This window comes from Bactrocera latifrons, unplaced genomic scaffold (assembly GCF_001853355.1).
Source record: "Bactrocera latifrons isolate USDA-ARS-PBARC rearing strain unplaced genomic scaffold, ASM185335v1 scaffold_50, whole genome shotgun sequence".
In the NCBI taxonomy this organism is placed as follows: Eukaryota; Metazoa; Arthropoda; class Insecta; order Diptera; family Tephritidae; genus Bactrocera; species Bactrocera latifrons.
The window spans coordinates 455,294-475,600 of record NW_017537157.1 but is presented as its reverse complement, the minus strand read 5'-3'; the positions used below and the strand labels follow the sequence as shown (position 1 = coordinate 475,600).

Genomic DNA, 20,307 nt, shown 5'->3' with positions numbered 1-20,307 from the left:
GCCAGATGGACCTTAGTAACAGATTGTCAATTTTTTGTGAATGTTTTCTGCCATTACAACAAATAGTTTGTGAGCTTAATTTGACAGAAGTCTATTTGCATAAATTGATAAAATTCTGTCTCTACCAAATACATCAAAAATTCTTAAGCAAACACATACAAAATTTGAGATGGCAATACTATGTAAAATTACATACATATGGAAATCAGCTGTTCAGCTTTTCTGTTATGTGTGCGAGCTTGTACTGAGATTGTGAAGTAAATTTAAAGAAAAGAAATATGAGTCTACAAACGGAGGAGAAAATAGCTTTTAATCCAAATAATCCACATGATTTGGGTATTTTTTATCATTAACAATTCTGTGAGCTTAATATTGCAATTCACATTTTTCAAGGCGATCCTAACGACACATCCTTGAGGAAAGTGGAAAAGGAAGTGCTTATTCCCAGGATTATGCGAGACCGTGCGAAACAAATTCACTGCAGTAAAGAAGTACAGGAATTTGAAAAGTGTTGTAAGGCAAACAGCATATTAATGGTTGTAACATGCCGAAATGAAAATTCCGCTTTGAAGTCATGCCTAACCAAATGGTATAAAAATGATGAATTTAGAGAAGAATGCACGAGGATTTATCTGGAAGAGCGTTCTGACTACCGGCGTACTGGCATTCCAAAAAAACATCGTGTGCAAAAAATGTAATTTTCATCTTTCAATATAATTCATTTTGTTATCTTTTGACTTTGTACAAATGAAGTGCTGTTAAATCGTCGAATTATTGTTTCTGAAATTTTAAGCGCAGCAAGGTCCGAAATGGTATTATAATTTAAAACTATTGGTTTCGACACTTCCAACAACAAGACATCCTTATCTGATGTTTCGGCAATGCGTTGAAGTCCTTTGAGGTCCTTAATTGAGATATCTTTTGTATCAGATTTAGTATGCACAAAAATAATGAAGCTAGCATGGTTGTAACGCGGACCTCTTTTATAAATCACTACAAAAGATAAAAATAAGCATAGATTGCATAAAAGTTATAAACATATTTACTCACAAAAGTTGCCGCCGAATTTAATACCACTTTTAATAACCCATCCTTTTGACTTCAGATATAGATAAGAACCCAAACATTCCACAAAATGCGAATTAACATTTTTCGCCGCTTCCAAAAATTCTCTATATTGCATTTCTTTACATTGGATATCGTGTATACATAAGATACCGAGAAAATAAGCTAGAAATGCAGACTCTTCCAATTCAAGTGATAAGCTCTCGCTATCATCGATGGTGCCTGTTGTTATTAATTTTGGCGCTCCTCTGGATTTACTGCCTTTCCCAAAAAATCCATTTTCGTATATTTTTCTAATATCTTCGGCACCGCAAAGTTCTACCGAAATACCAGTGAATACTCCAATTACCCGAGAGCCGTCCGGAAGGGGTGGTTGCAATGAGCTTTTATTGCCACCTTTCTTTTGCTTAATTATTGGAGTAAATAACATTATCCATATGGACAATGGTGACAATTTAACGAAATATAATGCGTTGGTTAAAAAGGCATCTTCGACTTTATAATCTATAATTTGTTATTGTTTATGCATTATTATTATTTTTATTTTAAATTAGCTGATAATCAGCTGATTGTCAAAATTTAGTAACAGATGAATTAAGTTTGAAAGGTTAGGAATCACAGAGTGTTCTAGCAATAATTAAAAATAAGAAAGAAGTCTTAAAAAACTGCTAGTTATAAATATTTGTTTATTAACTTTTGCACATATTTTTTTAAATAAAATTACCTATATGCGGATACAATATAATTTTCCACAGATAGGTAGCATAATTATTCATAATTGTATTTCCTTTAATAAATAAATAAATTTTCCACAAAACTATTTTCTCTTCTAATGAACAAAGAGTTTCAGAAGAAAAATACACCACTTTATAAGAATTCTGATATTTGAGGAATTGTTGAGATCATCAAAAACAAAAGTCAGCTGTCATTGATCCATCACACTACCAATTTTCTACAACTCTGTTTTCTGGGTCTTGTGACTTTTGTCAGCTGAATTGGTTCATCGCAGTAGCGAAAAGTGCGAATTGAGTGAAATTTTTGGACAAAAAAGATTGTGTAAATTCGTTTAATATTGCAATATAAGTGCTTAATTTAATTTCATAAAGTTAGCAAAAAATGGCAGATGTCAAAGAATTAATAAATTTGCCCGATGAAAACATCGGTAAGTTTGCAAAAGAAAAACCACAAGAACAATGTATGCAATTGTCCAGATTGTGCCATATTTTAATTAAAATATATTTACAGATATGATTGCTGCCACTTCGGTGCTGCAGCAACAAGCAGCGGACATACGTACCAAGACCATTAATTGGGCATCTTATATGCAATCGCAGATGATATCGCAAGAAGACTATAATGCAATCAGTGCACTAGACACTGCCAAGGCGGCCTATCTGCAGAAAAACTCCACTCAAGCAGTGAAAACTTTGTTAAATTTGCTGGCCCATGTCTCAAAAGATCAGACAATACAGTACATACTTGTGCTCATCGATGATTTGTTGCAAGAGGAACGTTCACGTGTTGACTTTTTCCATGACTACGCTAAGCAACATAAAGAGTGTGTCTGGGGACCTTTTCTCAACTTATTAAATCGTCAAGATGGTTTCATTGTTAACATGTCTTCGCGAATTTTAGCTAAGTTAGCTTGTTGGGGTCGCGAACTTATGCCCAAATCAGACCTTAACTTTTATTTGCAATTTTTGAAGGATCAGCTGACCGTGAACGTAAGTAATCTGTGTGTGCGCAAACATGTGTATGTATGTATGTATACAAAACATCATAGATATACAGGCCTTAAGCCATTTCATGTTATTATGTATCTTTAAGTATTGTAAAATTTTATTGAATACATTAATTTATATAGTTATTTCATTTACAATCATTGGTCGCGGCATGCATGTTTTTATGTTAAATAGTTTGCATGCAAAGTGAAATGTTATAAGGTAGATTTTTGCGAGTAAATTTACCATTGTTTTGCTGATGTTTTTATAAAATTATTGGATTGCTTTTTTAGAAAACTAGACATTATTTATTGAATGTGAAAAAATAGTTAATTACAAATATTTAGAAAACTCGACGTCCCTGCTGGTTGTTATATCTATGAACTGAAATATCTATGAAACTATTAAAAAATATAAGTGATTTAATAATTTAAATTGTGCCTGCAAATTGGCTGGTGGACACATATTGGAATGAGCTGTACATGGATGATTTGTGCTTTCATATTAAAATATTTATTATTTCCCCTGGTATGACTAAAGTTGAGTATTTTGGCTGATTTGAATGGTAGTCTTATAAAGAATTTATTTAACGAAAAGTTAATATCAACGATATGGTAGTCTCTATCACTTTATGTGTGAGAATTAACTTGGAAACATGGGGTTATCTTCATAAAATTAATATTTTTTTAATTTATTTATTTTTTAAAGTACATATAAGCATTTTATTATATTTGGGCCCTGAGCATGTCTCAAAAATAATAACATAATAATTAATTTAATTAACGCAAATAATTTGCTTAACTATTAACTGCAAGTTCTTTGTTGCCGAAAAATTGGAAATAATGTCGCAAATATTAAAACTTGTTCGATGCATTTGTATAAATGTTCTTGGTAACCAAAACATAGATACTTATAATAAAGTCGGCTATGCTGTTTGTTCTCAAGAAGAAAACGAGAGATATTCTCTAAAATACACATATAAACGATCTGTCGGTCGGTCCGTTGTTGTTGTTTTAACGGAGTATCTATACCCGTTAGGATGGCAAGGATTATCCAGGTTGTCGTCGACGTCATCTGTCTGTATGTTCACCTGTCTGCATATACGCGAATAAGTCCCTCATTTTATGAGATATCGATATTCAATTTTGAACACGTCCTTTTGTCTCCAAGAAGCTGCCGATTTCGGGCCAGTAAAGCATATAGCTGCCATATAAATTAAGTGATCAGGATCTTGTCCTTGTATGGAAAACACTACAGCACAGCTTAATGCAAGCGAAGTTAATGGTTTTTCCTTTTTTGTATAAAGGATTTGCAATTGACTTAAGGTTCAGTTTTTTTTTATCAATAATAATAGATTTTTTCACACTTTAACAACACAAAACAATTCACAGAAAATACATAAATGCATATGTACATATATGTTTGTGAGTAAATAGGTACAGCTACACTGGTTTTCCGATAAATTAGCATGGTTTATATTATTTTCATAATTGGATATAAATACACAATTGTAATTTTTATATAATTTGGGAATGTTTATGTTCGTTTACTAACAATTTGTTGAGTGCTAAGTTGAGACAATAAAAAAATGATTATAACTGAAATAGTCATCAAAAACCATCTAAACATTATCGAGGCCATTCAAAAAATTAAAGCACTATTAAATTTTTGCACCACTAATATGACGAGCCTAGCTTTGAGGCTTGGAAATTGTCACATCTATACCACCACACGTTCCACCAACCACAATATCGCCATGGAGGTCACTTCGTTGTTAATAACATTATGTTTTAAATGTAAATTCAATTTCAATTTCTAATGTGAATTTTTATTCAAATTACAAACATAAAAATGTGTACCAATTACACTGTTTACACCACCACATTCTACCGTTATTGATACTACCGAACAACAACAACAAAACTGAGTGCACTAATCACATTGATATAACCAAACAAACGAATTGGCACATACAATGTACTCGACACGCCATACGCAATCCTTAGGCCAAGGCATATATAAAAGAGCAGGCCACACTATCTAGACGTGTGCAGACAATTGTGGTACATCAGCACGGACATGGGCATGGTAAAGACCAGCAATCTTCTAAGAATAATAATCATTACAGTCCAAATGTGGCGCAACAACAACAATCACAGCAACAAATCACCGGCGAGAGATACCGTGAGATGACTGTGGAGCAACAAAATGCTCTCGTCGATGGCAGGGTACCCATTCCGGTAGAGTGAATTCTCTCTCTCTTAAAAATTTCACCCGCAAAATAAAAAAAAATACTGCATTATCTATTATATTTAGGCATTTAGTAATTGTGATAATTGAAATGTCACTGGCATATTCTTTTCTAAGTGTTTTGGCAAACAAATTGCTATAATTTAATAAGAAGGCAGCCGTTGATTCACTATTATCTTCCAATCTTTAAATGTTGTGCTCAATAAATAATATATTTTCTCATAATTTGACTAAAGGCAATAGTGTTTAGCGCTAGTTTTGTGGAAATTAACTTATGTATTTTTTTGTAGTAAAGTAATGTAGTTTAAAAATGTGAGTTTCAGCCGCTTATATTGATTGTAAAAATAATATTATGCTAACAACACTAATATCTCTGTAAAATTCTGAGTACAGATTTTTGATTTTATGCTATGCTCAAGTATGTTTGTATGTATTTATGTAGCACTAAATTTATAAGTTATTTTAATTGCAGTTTTCATGAGCCTAGTTTATGTATGGTAGTTGATCTATGAGTCTGAGTTGTAATATTTAGCATATTTCTACATTTTTTTAAGGCGTATATATTTTCTAGTTTAAAGTTAGGTAACTTACAAAATGTTTTCTAATTTTTCTATAAAAGCTTAAATTTGAAATGTTTCTGTAAAATTATTTGTATGACAAAAAATAATAATTTTAAAGTTTATAGTTTACAAATAAGTATACGTTTTATATTCGTAAAAACTTACTACGAGTGATCTCTTTCAAAAGCTATTAAAATACAGTCGAACTTCCATAACTCGAGCTTATAAAGCTCGAAGTTCTCCATAATTCGAACTTTTGAAATGGCAATTGAAGTCAAATATCTCTTCATTACTAGAGTTTTTTTTTGTAGACTATGGTCATTCGAGTTAGGGAAGTTCATCTGTACTCCTTAAATACCCGAAAAATATATTATTATAGGTACTAAAAGTAAATAAGATTCACAAGTAGTTATATAATGTTGAAAAATACTCTGGTTCATTTGCAGGTCTTATACTATAAAATATTTAAAGAAAAAAAATCTATCTTAAGTACACGAACAGCTTGCCACAAAGTCTGCAACACCCAGAAAAAGAAGGTGTGAAAAAGAATGAAATTAGTATGGAAAATTTAGTCGATTTAGCCAGGTCCCTTTGTCTGTCTGTATATACGCTAAGTAGTCCCTCAGTTTTTGAGATATCCATCTTACAATTTTCACACATCTTTTTTTCTGTCGGAATCGCTGTATTCGAAACACTATAGCATATAGCTGTATAAAATCTGAATGATGAGAAAAATACCTTGTAATTTAGGCACGGATTATCGTGTAAGGCGACGGCAAAATCTTGTAAAAAATTTTTAGATTGGATCGCTATAGCATATTTAAGCTTCGGTGCAGCCGACTATTGTTTTATCTTGTTTTAATATAATTTATATATTACCGTATTTTTAATTTATTTCAACTAGTTAATGCAAGTGATATACACAAATATGTTTTAACCTCAATATTTTTGGGACCTTCTAAAATACACCGTTTTACATTTTACGAAGAATTTATTCTTCTTCTTATATTTAAAAYTTAGTTTCAATGTATAATATAAACTCTGATTTGTAAAATCGCTGTGGTAAATGTATGATGCTTAGAGTTTTAATATTTGGTAAGATATTTCTTAAAAAATGTATTGCACACAAAAAACTGTTTGCACCTAGTTTCTTAGCTTAGATTTTGTTACTATGCGGTAGTTTTCTAGAAAATTAGTTTGAAGTAAATTGTATAGAAACTCAGAAGTTAACTAATCAAACTAATTGATTTATTGCACTAATGCTAATGCTCATAAGTTGTTAAGTAATCTTGTATATCTTTTCATCCTACGGATCTTTCCATATAGGCCAATGAGTACATCCAATCTGTTGCTCGCTGTCTGCAAATGATGCTTCGTATTGATGAGTATCGCTTTGCTTTCGTTTCGGTTGATGGCATTAGCACATTGATCAGCATTCTATCGTCTCGTGTTAACTTCCAGGTAAGTTATTATTAAAAAAATTATGTCGAAAATAAAGGAAACACGTTTTTACTTTCATTTAAGGTGCAATACCAATTGGTGTTCTGCTTATGGGTGCTCACTTTCAACCCACTTTTAGCCACAAAAATGAACAAGTTCAGTGTTATACCGATTTTGGCCGATATTCTCAGTGATAGTGCCAAGGAAAAGGTATATCGTAATTATCAGCAAATATTCAACTTTTGTTTAATGCAATTTATTATTATTTTTTTTGTAGGTAACTCGCATTATTCTCGCCGTATTTCGCAATTTGATCGAGAAGCCCACAGATCCACAAGTGGCGAAGGAGCATTGCATTGCTATGGTTCAGTGCAAGGTTCTGAAACAGTTGTCCATTTTGGAGCAACGTCGCTTCGATGATGAGGACATCTCTGCCGATGTGGAATTCCTCACCGAGAAGCTACAGAACTCTGTACAGGATTTGAGCTCCTTCGATGAATATGCCACTGAATTACGTAGCGCACGTCTCGAATGGTCGCCAGTACATAAATCGGCTAAATTTTGGCGTGAAAATGCTCATCGTTTGAATGAGAAGAATTACGAACTTTTGCGTATACTGGTGCATTTATTAGAAACTTCAAAGGATCATATTATTTTGTCTGTAGCTTGTTTCGATATCGGTGAATATGTGCGCCATTATCCCCGAGGCAAACAGTAAGTTCGAGAACTTTTATATCAACTGTATATTAATAATCGTATTCCTTTCTATTACAGTGTTTTAGAGCAATTAGGCGGTAAACAAATTGTTATGCAACTGCTGGCTCACGACGATCCAAATGTGCGTTATGAGGCTCTCTTAGCGGTACAAAAATTGATGGTGCACAATTGGTAAGTTTAGAAAATTACATATAATCGAAATTTGTATTTTCATTCATTCATTCATTTGAAATTCATATGTATATTTTTAACTCTTGCATAAATTTAAAGAAATCAATTTAGAAATGCCATTGAAACCATTTTAACAATCAAAATAATTCAACAATGAATGTGTCAAGCACAAGATTTTTCATTCGTACTGTAAAACTATGTTTATTGAAATATGAATTTATTTGTATTAAATTATCATTCAATAAATTAATTTCCATAGGGAATACCTGGGCAAGCAATTGGAAAAGGAAAACGAGAATCAACCTCAGAAGGGCGGTTCAGCGCCAATCAGCGGTAAAGCCTAAATATATAAAATAAAATGCGTTTGCTTGTCAAAAGTATGCAATCGACTAGTGTAATCAATAAAGTAAACGTTAAATGTACTAAATCCCTTATAAAACAATAAAACAAAAAACGGAATGATTTCTTGTTATTCACAATAAATATTAACTTAATGAACATGTAAAATATTGCAACTTAAAGTGCAAAATCGTATTATACATTTAGTTTTGTTCATCATTCCATTTTATTTTGCCTAGTATTCTGTACATGTTTTTTTTGTTATTGTTGAAATGCCTTGGTCTTAGATCTATTATTTATAAAGCTTGTCAAATTCGTGCGTACATAATATTCTAAATATTGTTTACATGTTGTTACAGAAGTATTGAATTAGTATTTTTTGTGATTTATGCAAATTTTACGATCACTTTAATTGCTTCGTTGCTAATATCTGCTGATATACGAAGAAGTTTCAATAAATATTTAAATAAATGTATTATATAGTAAAACATACATTTGGCTCAATGTATATATTTGAAACGCATATAGTAAGTATAAATATAAATATTTTAAAATCAGGCGGTTCCAAAACGGTTATGTTTTCTTTAGTTCCATCTTTATTTACAACAATATCGCCGTCCCTTGGAAGAAGTGCCAGTGGTGTGTCTTGTTCTAAGGCCTTCATTTGTTGGGACGACATTAAATTCCCCGTAAAGGTTAAGTTGAATGTCAGGCTTAGGAATTATGCCTCTTTAGCCACCACCAAGTGTTACGGGCCTCAAGCCCGGAAGAGATCTTCGCTTTATAAAAGGAACGACGGTTGTTTTTGACGGTTTGATATTTAATCCTATCGTATTGCACTATCCCTTTGCTAGACTTAAGCCCTTTAGAACTGCCGCAGAGTGTTCTCAAACTTACTTCGTGCAATTATGACATTCTCAGTTGTTGTTGTTGTTATAGCGGCAGAATTCTGCCGAGTTGACAGTCCTTGGCCGGATAAAAATCCGGGTCCGTTCCGGTTACGTAGACCCGACTGTCGTGGGAACGGATGACATTCTCAGTGGCTTACCCTGACACCGAATCCTATTGTTTGCGAGCAACGCAAAGAGCTCATCTACTACTAAACTCCATTGCAGCTTGATAGAACTAACCCCTGTGGGCAGACCTCTCATAGTACATAGGGTCCTACTACACTTAAATTTGGTTAGAAACTCAATTCCGTGAATAAGGCCAAAACAAAAATAAAACTATCTTTCTGGGTCGTTGTCGTAGTGGAAGAATTCGGAATTGGCACTCCTTTGCGGAAAAAAAATCCGGCTACGTAGACATGTTTATGGTGAGAACGGTGTCTTACTAGATCTTTCCTGCTGGTAAGTTGAAGTTAAAATGAATTAAAGAAGCGTACGATTTTATGCAAATCGTCACATATTTCATTCCAGCTACATCAAAGTCCTATTTAACAAAATCCTTAATAAATAAAATATTTCTATTTTCAGTTTTTTATTGGTTTATTGTTACTGGTTTTATCGATTTTGAATCACTTTACTTTCCTTCAGCATTTTAAAATAAAAACCAACTAAAAAATTGGTTATATTTCTTTCGCACAATTAAATAAAATAATTAAATTGTCCTATGTAGAATAGTTAAATTAAAAACTAAATTATATCTTTGCTCTTAAACAGATGATGACTATTTGGTACAAATTGTCTTCATAGGCAACATGCGCCTGCAATTCAAAACATCATCGTCCAAACCCATGTTATTGTTTTTACAGTTTATGTCCTTAATTATAAAGAGCTAGATGAGGTGGTTTACTTTATGATAGCTTCTTTTACAACTGTTGATGCTTTTCTGACTGAAATTTACTTGGTGGCGGATTTCAGGTAAGCGATCAAATCACCACGTTCATTGGGCTTCTTCAGACCGGCGAAGACCATCTTTGTACCAGGGATGTACTTCTTGGGATTTTCTAAGTATTCGAATAGGGTATCCTCATTCCAGGTAATGCCTTTCGCCTTGTTGGCATCTGTGTAGGAGAAACCGGCAGCCTGACCAGTCTTACGACCGAACAGACCGTGCAAATTTGGGCCGACCTTATGCTTGCCACCAGCCTCAACAGTGTGGCATTGTGCGCAACGTTGGACAAAGAGTTTCTTGCCCTTTTCAACATCACCTGCTGGTACGCCCATTTTTGTAGTTCTTAATGAATGTTAATAGGTACTCACTCTGTAAATAATAAGAAAAAATAATTAATACTAAACTGTTTTCGTTTTTTTTGTACAAGTAAATGCGAAATTTCAATTTAAATATTAAATGCAATAACAACAACTAACACCATTTCTTCAATAAACTCTGCACAATAATACCGAACAAAACTATCTCATAAATCTCGTTCGATAAGACCAACATATGCAATTATTTTAAAGAGAAACCCCTTATCAAAGTTATATTATGTAATTTAATTCAGCGGAAATATCTGTGTACATATGTATATCACAATGACGGCTGTCTGATGCTTAACGATTAAGCACACAGCAACAGCTTTATTTGTATTCTCTCGTGATACATGAAATCATTTAGAGTTTTGCGTAAAACTTTGCACCGTGCATGGTCCCGATCATTTCAAAAAGCTGACTCAACTCTACGTAAACACCCCCGACTGCAACGCCCGCCATTCTACTTGTTTTGTCTCGTGGTCTTCGTAAAAAAATTACTTCCAACAAATGCAAGTTCTAGGTCGCCCATAACGTGCTAGCATTTTATAATTGCTATTAAAAAATGTCAACAAGAGAAAGGGATGTATAGATGTGTCTGTACATAAATACAAGCAAATCTAACTAACAGACACACTTCTTATGTGCCTGAAAATATTTGCACTTGAAAAAGCGTTTTTTTGCTAATGAGGAGAATTTGTTATGAAACTACTTTGCGTTTTTTATAACAAAAGAAACAGACGTTGACCTCTACTTCCCATTACGTAGACTTTAAATTGAATAAAAAAACCGTTATATAATATAAGTTAAAATATTCTACATTTTAATTCTTTTAAATTCGTACAAAATGCTTTGTACATTTTATACTATGTGTCAGCGCAGTACGAGTGTAAACCCCTTCACACATTAATTTTTAAATGCTTATATATGTAGATACGTGGACGTATGTAAGTATACGCATATATGCATATACATATGTATGTATGTATGTAAGTATACAACCTAAAATATTCGTTCTTGAAGAAAGCTAATGTGTGAAATTTAGAACACGATCCACTTGCAAAAAGTTAAGTAACATGAAAATGACCATGAAAAATTTCCATCACCCACGTGACATTTTTGTTATGTAAAGGTAGATTAATAATGGAAACAGGTTGCGAATTAAATTATCATTCTCTATTAAAAAGTAAAAGAAACGTGGCGAAGAATGCCATCAAAGAATGTATGAATGAAAGTAATGACGGTAATATAACAGTTTCCTTCCTAATCTTCTACAACCATATTTATATACATATATAATCATTGGTGTTTAGCACAAAATTTCTATAAAGATAAAAATGAATAAAAATTGCGTGGTAGTACGTAACTCGCACGTTTTTATGTAACATAGATCAACCCCTATCTTTTTCTATGCAAAGAAACCCCTTCGCACACACCTATCCGTAGCTACCTGTATATGTATACAGTTTAACGCACTTTGCCACTCGTATACTTGTTTATGTAATCAATTTAGCAGTCGTATTGGAATATTTCTGTTTGCTTTAACTTTTTTGAAACAATGTAAACTCAGAAAAAATATATAAGCATTACGACAATGACACACACATATAACTTTATATATTCTATAGTTTATATGTAATAGTAACGTTCCAAAAAATTTTATATTTAACACCAATTTTCCCACTGTACTTACATTGAACACAAATACAACTCGACTAAATTTTAGCACTCCATGTGAGTTTCGTCGCGCCAATATCAGCTGGCTTACGTTATAATGCCACGCTGTACATTTGCGAAAAATGATATGCAAAGCCACACTAATTCCATTACCGCATGTTTTCACGTTCAATTTTTGTTGAAATGCTAAAATAAGGTCTTTTATATAAGGAAATTCACATATTTTCAGTGGTTAAAATCTAATTATAATTAAAACAATTTATATTTGCTTAATTATCAATCTACAAGGTATAAAGAGCTATTTATTCCGTTGTTGTTTCAGTATGAACTGTCAGCGAGGAAAGTTCTATGTGAATGGCAGTGACAGTGATATGACAACACTTTTTCAAGCCAGCAGGGTTGTAATAAGCTTGCTTATGACGACTTAATAAATGAGACTTTATGATAAATTATCATATAATATAAGGGCAATTAAGCTCTCACAAAAAAGACACTAAATGATTGATTTCAATAAAGTTTGGTTAGGGCATAGGTCTAACTTCTATGTGCTGGATGGTCTTGATGTTATCTACAAACTTTTAACCGACTTAAAGTGTCAAACGAAAGTATTTGTATTTTTACTCTGAGCTGGGTATGTTAAGATTGCTACGAAGTTTGTAACACTCAGAAGGAAAGTCGGAGACCCTATAAAGTATATATAAATAATCAGTCTGATGAACTGAGTCGATTGGTCAGGTCCGGCTGATTATATGCAATTAGTTCCTCAGTTTTTCACGTATCGTTTTGAAATTTTGTCGACATTCTTTTCTCACTAAGTTCGGCAAACTGGGTTAGATCGCCGAAAAAAACAGTCCTTTGCCGGATAAAATCCGGGTTAATTCCTTTGCGGGGAACGTCTACAAAAAAAATACCGTTCACAGAAGAACAGCCTATCCAAATTGCATCATCTAAGACATATCATCATCATAAAAATCCCTAAACTAAAATTTATCGATATTCCCGAATCAACGGAATTATTTAAATTTAGAATTTATTAAACATATAATATTTTATGAATATAGCAGAATGCGATTCAATAATTATGGATTTTACTTAGCGCTCTTTAAAAAGGCAATCACATCGGCACGTTCTTCGGCCTTCTTGATTCCCGCAAATACCATTTTTGTGCCTGGTATGTATTTCTTGGGATTCTCCAAGTACTCGAATAATGCGTCTTCAGTCCAAGTCACACCTTTACTTTTATTTGCATCCGTATATTTATAATCACCGAGTGAACCACTCTTACGTCCAACTACTCCATGCAGGTTTGGTCCAACCTTATGACGAGCACCCTTCTCAATCGGATGACATTGGGCACATTTTTGCATGAAAACCTTCTTTCCATTCTCCGCATTGCCAGCTGGAACACCCATCGTGTAAAATGTTACGCTTCAATCAATTTTTGTATTGCACAAAGATGGTAATTAAGCAGAATATCGGGAAAGCAAATCAAAGTTGAATAGGAAATCAAAAACTGACTTTTATAGAATTTACTCGTAAAACGTTACAGCGTCACCGTCAAATGAAATGTATTGGAAAATATTTATTCAAAATAAGTTTGCAATAGCATTGCCAAATCGCAATTATTATTATTAATACTTTTTTTTTATTGGTGCTACATATACATACATATGTATAAAATATTATATTTCTTCTTTACTGGCGTAGACACCGCTTAGGCGATTATAGCCGAGTTAACAACAACGCACCAGTCGTTCCTTCTTTTCGCTACGTGGCGCCAATTGGATATTCCAAGCGAAGTCAGGTCGTTCCCCACTTGGTTCTTCCAACGGAGTGGAGATCTTCCTCTTCCTCCGCTTCCCCCGCCGGGTACTGCGTCGAATACTTTTCGTCCATTCGGACAACATGACCTAGCCAGCGTAGCCGCTGTCTTTGAATTCGCTGAACTGCATATGTCAATGTCGTCATATATCTCATCGTTTCATCGAATCCGATATTCACCGTGGCCAACGCGCAAAATACCATAAATCTTTCGCAGAACTTTTCTCTCGAAAACTCGCACCGTCGACTCATCAGTAGTTGTCATCGTCCAGGCCTCTGCACCATATAGCAGGACGGGAATTATGAGTGACTTATAGAGTTTGGTTTTTTTCGTCGCGAGAGGACTTTGCTTCTCAATTGCCAACTCAGTCGAAAGTAGCACCTGTTGGCAAGATTTATCCTGCGTTAGATTTCCAGGCTGACATTGTTAGTTTTGTTTACGCTGGTTCCAAGATACACGAATTTATCTACGACTTCGATGTTATGACTGTCAACAGGGACGAGAGAGCCAAGTCGCGACTGCAATGACTGTTTGTTTGATGACAGGAGATATTTCGTCTTGAACTCGTTCACTGCCAGACGCATTTGCTTTGCTTCCTTGTCCAGTCTGGAGAAAGCAGAACTAACGGCGCGGGTGTTGAGGCTGATGATATCAATATCCTTCCCCGGCAGCTGTACACGCTTATAAAATATTGTACCTCCTCTATTTAGTTCTGCAGCTCGAATTATTTTCTCCAGCAGCAGATTGAAGAAGCCGCACGATATGAAGTCGCCTTGTCTGAAACCTCGTTGTTTCTAAATTCGCTGAACTATGTCAATGTCGTCGTATATCTCGTGCAGCTCATCGTTAAATGGACTACGGTATTCGCGGTTGCCAATGCGCAAAGGACCATAAATCTTTCGCAGAACCTTTCTATCGAAAACTTGTAACGTAAAGACAAACGTAGCTAAATTGACTCAGCTCATTATACCGATCATTTGTATGTGTATTTTATAGAGTCTCCGATGTCCCATTGGGCTAAGGGTTCACTTAAGCTTCACAGAGTCAAGTCAAGAGGAATATTTACTCTATATTAAATTATTCAAGCTTACTATACATAATTTTAACAAGATATCTTACTTATGTCAAATATTTAGTTATCCTTCTGAAGAAAGCTAGACAACTGGAAGTCTGTGCAATTGTTATTTGAGGTATAAGAACAGATACCGACCGATTTCACCCATTTTTGGATGGATTTCAGAGATACCATATTTGCAGGTTATTATTTTGATGTCTTTCAAAATGTCTTATGTATCTATCGCAAGGTCAAATAAATTGCGGAAAACACAAAGTGACACTCTGTTGGAACAAATTTTATGGAAAGTGGTTTATTATTTTATGAAGATAGTAAATTTAACTTGGCTGCGCCAATAAAGAAGAAGAGAGTATCAAAATGAAGGGTTAGTTGTACGTAATTTTTCATTGTAGGATTTATGAATATTTTTCAAAACCACTATAGCATAGAGTTTCGTGGCAGACTGCGTGACTTTGTCGCTTCATTTAGCATTCGTTAATATTTTTGCGTTTACGAACCCATTATGCCCACTCCTTATCATTTCATAATTGTATGTTTGCCCTAAAGTGTATGCTTGTATGCGGATAGCCCTAAGACGTTTTGGTTTTACTTGGATTTATATACTTTTATTACGACATCGACCTTGAAATGTGCTGTGTTAAATACATGTAAATATGGTAACAAAAAATATAAATAAATATGTATATGACTATGTAACACATACATAGGATAGCAAAGCTCAAATGGCAGTAAAATTCTGTAAATAAGCAAACAAGCAAAAAAAATATATACAAAATTAGAAATCAAGTAATCATAATCCGAATTAACTTAAGTCTCGGGCAGGTGATAAAAGTCTAAAAAACCTTGATTAAGACCAATAGATTACAATCATTTTGTTATTCAAAGCGGAAAATAATGCAACAAATCAAAGACCATAAAGATCGGTCCTGTCTTTCTTGAATGATTAACGATATAATTATATATTATAATTTGTTTCATTTACTAGATATGTATATGTACATAGATGCCTTTTCAAAATAAGCAAAGTGCTTCAATTAAACTGTCAAGCTGTATCGAGTATAAATAAATGTGTGGACGAGCAGAGCTACTCGTATGATTACGTAATTTTCTATACTCATATGGTTTTGAAATCGTTGATTTCTTGCAGCAATCTAAGTTCCTTTGCAATTCAATTACGTAACAACATACATATATGAAGTTACTCGCGGATGTGCAAGCTGGGCTTAATGATTCTCTTGTGTCACCAACGTAAATTTTACTGAAACAATACGATTTTCTTTCTCACGAAGTTTTCATAGTTCTCATGGTAAATCACTCGCACGCTATGACTATATTTTTTCATAACGCAAAATTGAGTTTGAATATAATATTTACTATAAGTATGTATACGAGGGTTGTTAGCTATTTCTTACGATGGGTACGTGAAAAGAAAGGATACTACTGTAAGCTAAAAATAGTAAGACTTTGTTCATAATCTAAATCAGACGATAAGCTGCACGATATTGGTTGAAAATATGGCGAAAAACTCACGAAGAATCCAGATCCAGTCGCATACTGCACTGTGCATTTTCGTGATGCGAAAACCCAGAGTTGTCGGCCTATTTTTACGAATAGCTTCGCGGAATCGACGCATAACATTCAAATGGTATTTCTTGTTGACAGTTTGGTCAGTCGGAAGAAATTCGCACTGCACGACACTTCGATATTCGAAGAAAACAATACTTGACGTATTTTTTTTGGCTTTCATTGACTTTTGCCACGATATTCGGCCGATTGATCGTCTGTTTACGGGTCGTAAGCACATATTCAAGACTCATCGTCAATTATAACACGTTTCATGACATTCTGGTAGTCGGAAAGCATTGTTTCACAGATGTGAACGCGACGCTAATTTTTGAAAACATTTAGAGATTTTGGAACCAATCCTGCTTTCACTTTTCTTACACCCAAATTATCGTTCAAAATGGTAATCCAACGATGTCATTAAGTTCGCTGACTGTTAATTGTCGATTCTCAAGTACCAATTATTTTATTTAATTGACGTTGATGGCCGTCCAGGAGGTGGTTCGTCGTCAACACATTCTCGACACTCTTTGAATAATTTGTACCAATCAAACTCACTTGCACGAGCAAAACAATTATTCCCAAAAGTCTTTTCCAACATTCTGAACGTTTCGGCACCAGAAATTTGATTCCGCTCATAAATTTAATGGAACTTTCTTAACTAATTTAAAAAATATCGAACATTTCTTTAAAACATATTGCAAACAAGTAAGGAAGGGCTAAGTTCGGGTGTCACCGAACATTTTATACTCTCCCATGATAAAGTGATAATCGAGATTTCATTATCCGTCATTTACATATTTTTTTATTTTGCTGTAAATTAATTAGATTAGATCAATTTGTGTACTTTGAGTATTGAATTGTATTTTCATTTATTTTAATTGCATTGAAAAGTTATAGTCCGATCACGACAATTTTTCCACAAGGGATACCTCAGCTCAAATACCGTATTTGTGTAAAGTTTTATTCCGCTGTCATCATTGGTTCCTAATGTATATATTATACAGAGAAGGCATCAGATGGAATTCAAAATAGAGTTATATTGGAAGAAGGCGTGGTTGTGAACCGATATGAAACCGATATCGTCAGGGTGTTTAGAAAATACTATATACCGAATTTCATTGAAATCGGTGGAGTAGTTCCTGACATATGGTTTTTTTTTCATAAGTGGGCGACGCCACGCCCATTTTAAAATTACAAAAAAAGCTGGGTGCAGCTTCATTCTACCATTTCTTCCGTAAGATTTAGTGTTTCTGACGTTTTTTGTTAGTCGGTGAACGCACTTTTAGTGATTTTCAACGTAACCTTTGTATGGGAGGTGGGCGTGGTTATTATCCGATTTCTTCCATTTTTAAACTGTATTTAGAAATGCCTGAAGGAAACGACTGTATACAGTTTGGTTTACATAGCTATAGTAGTTTCCGATATATGTACAAAAAATTTAGGAGGGGGCGGGGCCACGCCCAATTTTCCAAAAGAACCAAGTTTCATCATGATATCTCAATTTTTACTCAAGTTACAGCTTGCACGGACGGACGGACAGACGGACATCCGGATTTCAACTCTACTCGTCACCCTGATCATTTTGGTATATATAACCCTATATCTGACTCTTTTAGCTTTAGGACTTACAAACAACCGTTATGTGAACAAAACTATAATACTCTCTTTAGCAACATTGTTGCGAGAGTATAAAAACGCAATGAATACCATCGATCAACCACTATATTCATCAGATTTGGTTCGGTGTGATTTATACTTCTTCAACAAACTGAAATTGCCGCTACGTGGAACTCGTTTTTAGTCGATTGAAGAGATAAAACAAAATGACTGAACGCCAACCCAAAAAGGGCTTGTGAAAAGTGTTTAGAGGACTGGAAAAAGCGTTGCTATAAGTACATTATATCTGTTGGGGATTATTTTTAAGGCGACAAAATAAATATTGACGAATACTTAATGTTTTCAATTTTATTTACAATTCCCGTGCACTTTTTTGTGCTCAAAGCTTTATATAATATCAACTTTTTAAATCGCAAATAGCTTTAATACCACTAAAGAAATTCAATATAAACCTATATACATACACATATAGGTGCGCACTTAAATTTTAATGCCGTCGTAATGGGTCGTGGGTAAAAGCGCTTGTATGGAACACATGCAGACTTCCACATAGCTGAACGTGCAACCTGATATTCTACATAGAATCACTACGATTTCATGCCGTGTCTGCAACGAATATGTAATGAAGGTCTAATGACTGCCGTGACGCTAATTTATACGCGTCCCGCAATTCTCGAACTTCACCAACAACTGTGCTGGGCCAATGAGAAAAATAAGAAAAATGCCAAAAACTGATTTCAAAACTCAGCTGGAAAGTGTTATGGCAAATTAAAACTTCTACCCATTGCCAGACACTGGGGTATAAATCATTGGAAAAGAAATCACCAATTATGATAATTAGTCATTCTCAAAAATACTCTCACACACACGCGCTCCTACACTTAGATATGTATGCCTGTATATGTAAATGGTAATAGGTGAAATATAGTGAAATATATATATATATTGATAGCAAGTGGCGGGCGTGCATTGAGCAGTCGGCCAAAAATACATACTTTTGTGCAACCGCCAACCAAATCTAAATGGAGTAAAATAAAATTAAAAAAAAAAAAAATTAAAAAAATAAACTAAAAACTTAATGATTTTCAAGTGAACAGCACAAATTTGCACACAAGAACTAATATTTCGAAAATATTTTTATGAGTTTTATGATTTTTATGCTTGTAACGACACAAAATGTGGGACAGTCCGTGGTCCACGACGCTCACGCGCCAGCCCGATTTCGGGAGCTTTTACTGCTTGAGCAACCGTGCCGTGTGAGTGCGAGCTATAAAGTTGGCTTTTCTATGCCATGTGGTGTTGTTGCTGTATATAGTAGACCATGTGCGGTGTTGTTGGCGCGGATGAGTTCGGTCGCGGTTGTTGGTGTTGCAATTGAAATGATGTCACTTGATGGTCGCGTCATTTGTTCTTTGGACGTTTGTTTGGAGAGCAGAGTGCTTAGATTTATGCTTTCGTTGAGATTGATAATTTATGAATGCTTTTGGCGCTTGATTTTGGAAAACGGCAATTAATATAGGCGTAAATAAATAAAGTATATTTGAAGAAATTCTTAAGGCCAATTTGTAGGAAGTACGAATTCAGTTTTTTGTTTATGAAGAAACACAAATACTATGCGTGTGTCTGTCTATTGTGCTAGGTCTGATACGCTGTAAATAATTATTACCATCAATTAAATAGCAATTCTTCGAAGAGTGTTCACAATACATTTTATAAGTGAATATAATTCATATAACTGTATATTTGTAGTTTGTATACCCTGAGCGGCTATATTAAGTTGCCTTGAAATTTGTAAAATTGAGAAGTTTCCATTGGAGACTCTATAAAATATATTTGTATGTACATTGGGACAAAAAAGCACCAGTAAATTGTAATTGAAATCCCCGGGTAAACGGTACTTTAAAATATATATTTTGCTAAGTTGGGTAAGACTGTTGTTAATTACTTTGTCAAATATGTGCGCGCTCTGTCAACCATTTTGTTTACAGCAGCTGCTTAAGTCGGTACGGCTCAGTAGTGAATTGCGATTTTTACTATAAATAAAAATATCGAACAAATTTCGTGTGCGGGATCTTTAAGAATGTTGCGAAAGGCT

General features: G+C 34.1%; 5 protein-coding genes across 6 annotated transcripts; 2 read left to right on the top strand and 3 right to left on the bottom strand.

Moving 5' to 3' along the window:
- The first annotated feature begins 213 nt into the window (after positions 1 to 213).
- LOC108973791 (COX assembly mitochondrial protein homolog) lies at positions 214 to 771 on the top strand. The gene is made up of 2 exons (XM_018941274.1): positions 214 to 336; positions 394 to 771. The coding sequence occupies exons 1-2, from the start codon at positions 279 to 281 to the stop codon at positions 696 to 698; spliced, it is 363 nt and encodes a 120-aa protein (XP_018796819.1). The 5' UTR covers positions 214 to 278; the 3' UTR covers positions 699 to 771.
- LOC108973790 (tRNA-splicing endonuclease subunit Sen2) lies at positions 696 to 1,627 on the bottom strand. The gene is made up of 2 exons (XM_018941272.1): positions 1,051 to 1,627; positions 696 to 993 (listed from the first exon to the last, which is right to left on the bottom strand). The coding sequence occupies exons 1-2, from the start codon at positions 1,493 to 1,495 to the stop codon at positions 719 to 721; spliced, it is 720 nt and encodes a 239-aa protein (XP_018796817.1). The 5' UTR covers positions 1,496 to 1,627; the 3' UTR covers positions 696 to 718.
- A 419-nt stretch (positions 1,628 to 2,046) lies between these two features.
- On the top strand, positions 2,047 to 8,458 carry LOC108973818 (V-type proton ATPase subunit H). Of its 2 annotated transcripts, XM_018941310.1 has the most exons (8): positions 2,047 to 2,227; positions 2,311 to 2,789; positions 4,793 to 5,026; positions 6,923 to 7,057; positions 7,121 to 7,246; positions 7,314 to 7,750; positions 7,811 to 7,924; positions 8,184 to 8,458. In XM_018941310.1, exons 1-8 carry the CDS (start codon positions 2,182 to 2,184, stop codon positions 8,266 to 8,268), a joined length of 1,656 nt encoding a protein of 551 aa, XP_018796855.1. In that variant the 5' UTR covers positions 2,047 to 2,181; the 3' UTR covers positions 8,269 to 8,458. The 2 variants fall into 2 exon arrangements, with proteins under 2 accessions (XP_018796855.1, XP_018796856.1); XM_018941311.1 differs by lacking the exon at positions 4,793 to 5,026.
- A 1,273-nt stretch (positions 8,459 to 9,731) lies between these two features.
- Positions 9,732 to 12,235, bottom strand: LOC108973829 (cytochrome c-2). The gene is made up of 2 exons (XM_018941321.1): positions 12,149 to 12,235; positions 9,732 to 10,468 (listed from the first exon to the last, which is right to left on the bottom strand). Exon 2 carries the CDS (start codon positions 10,429 to 10,431, stop codon positions 10,105 to 10,107), a length of 327 nt encoding a protein of 108 aa, XP_018796866.1. The 5' UTR covers positions 10,432 to 10,468; positions 12,149 to 12,235; the 3' UTR covers positions 9,732 to 10,104.
- Positions 12,236 to 13,170: 935 nt separating this feature from the next.
- LOC108973830 (cytochrome c-2-like) lies at positions 13,171 to 13,680 on the bottom strand. Its single transcript, XM_018941322.1, has one exon. The coding sequence runs from the start codon at positions 13,542 to 13,544 to the stop codon at positions 13,221 to 13,223; it is 324 nt and encodes a 107-aa protein (XP_018796867.1). The 5' UTR covers positions 13,545 to 13,680; the 3' UTR covers positions 13,171 to 13,220.
- Between the last annotated feature and the right edge of the window lie 6,627 nt (positions 13,681 to 20,307).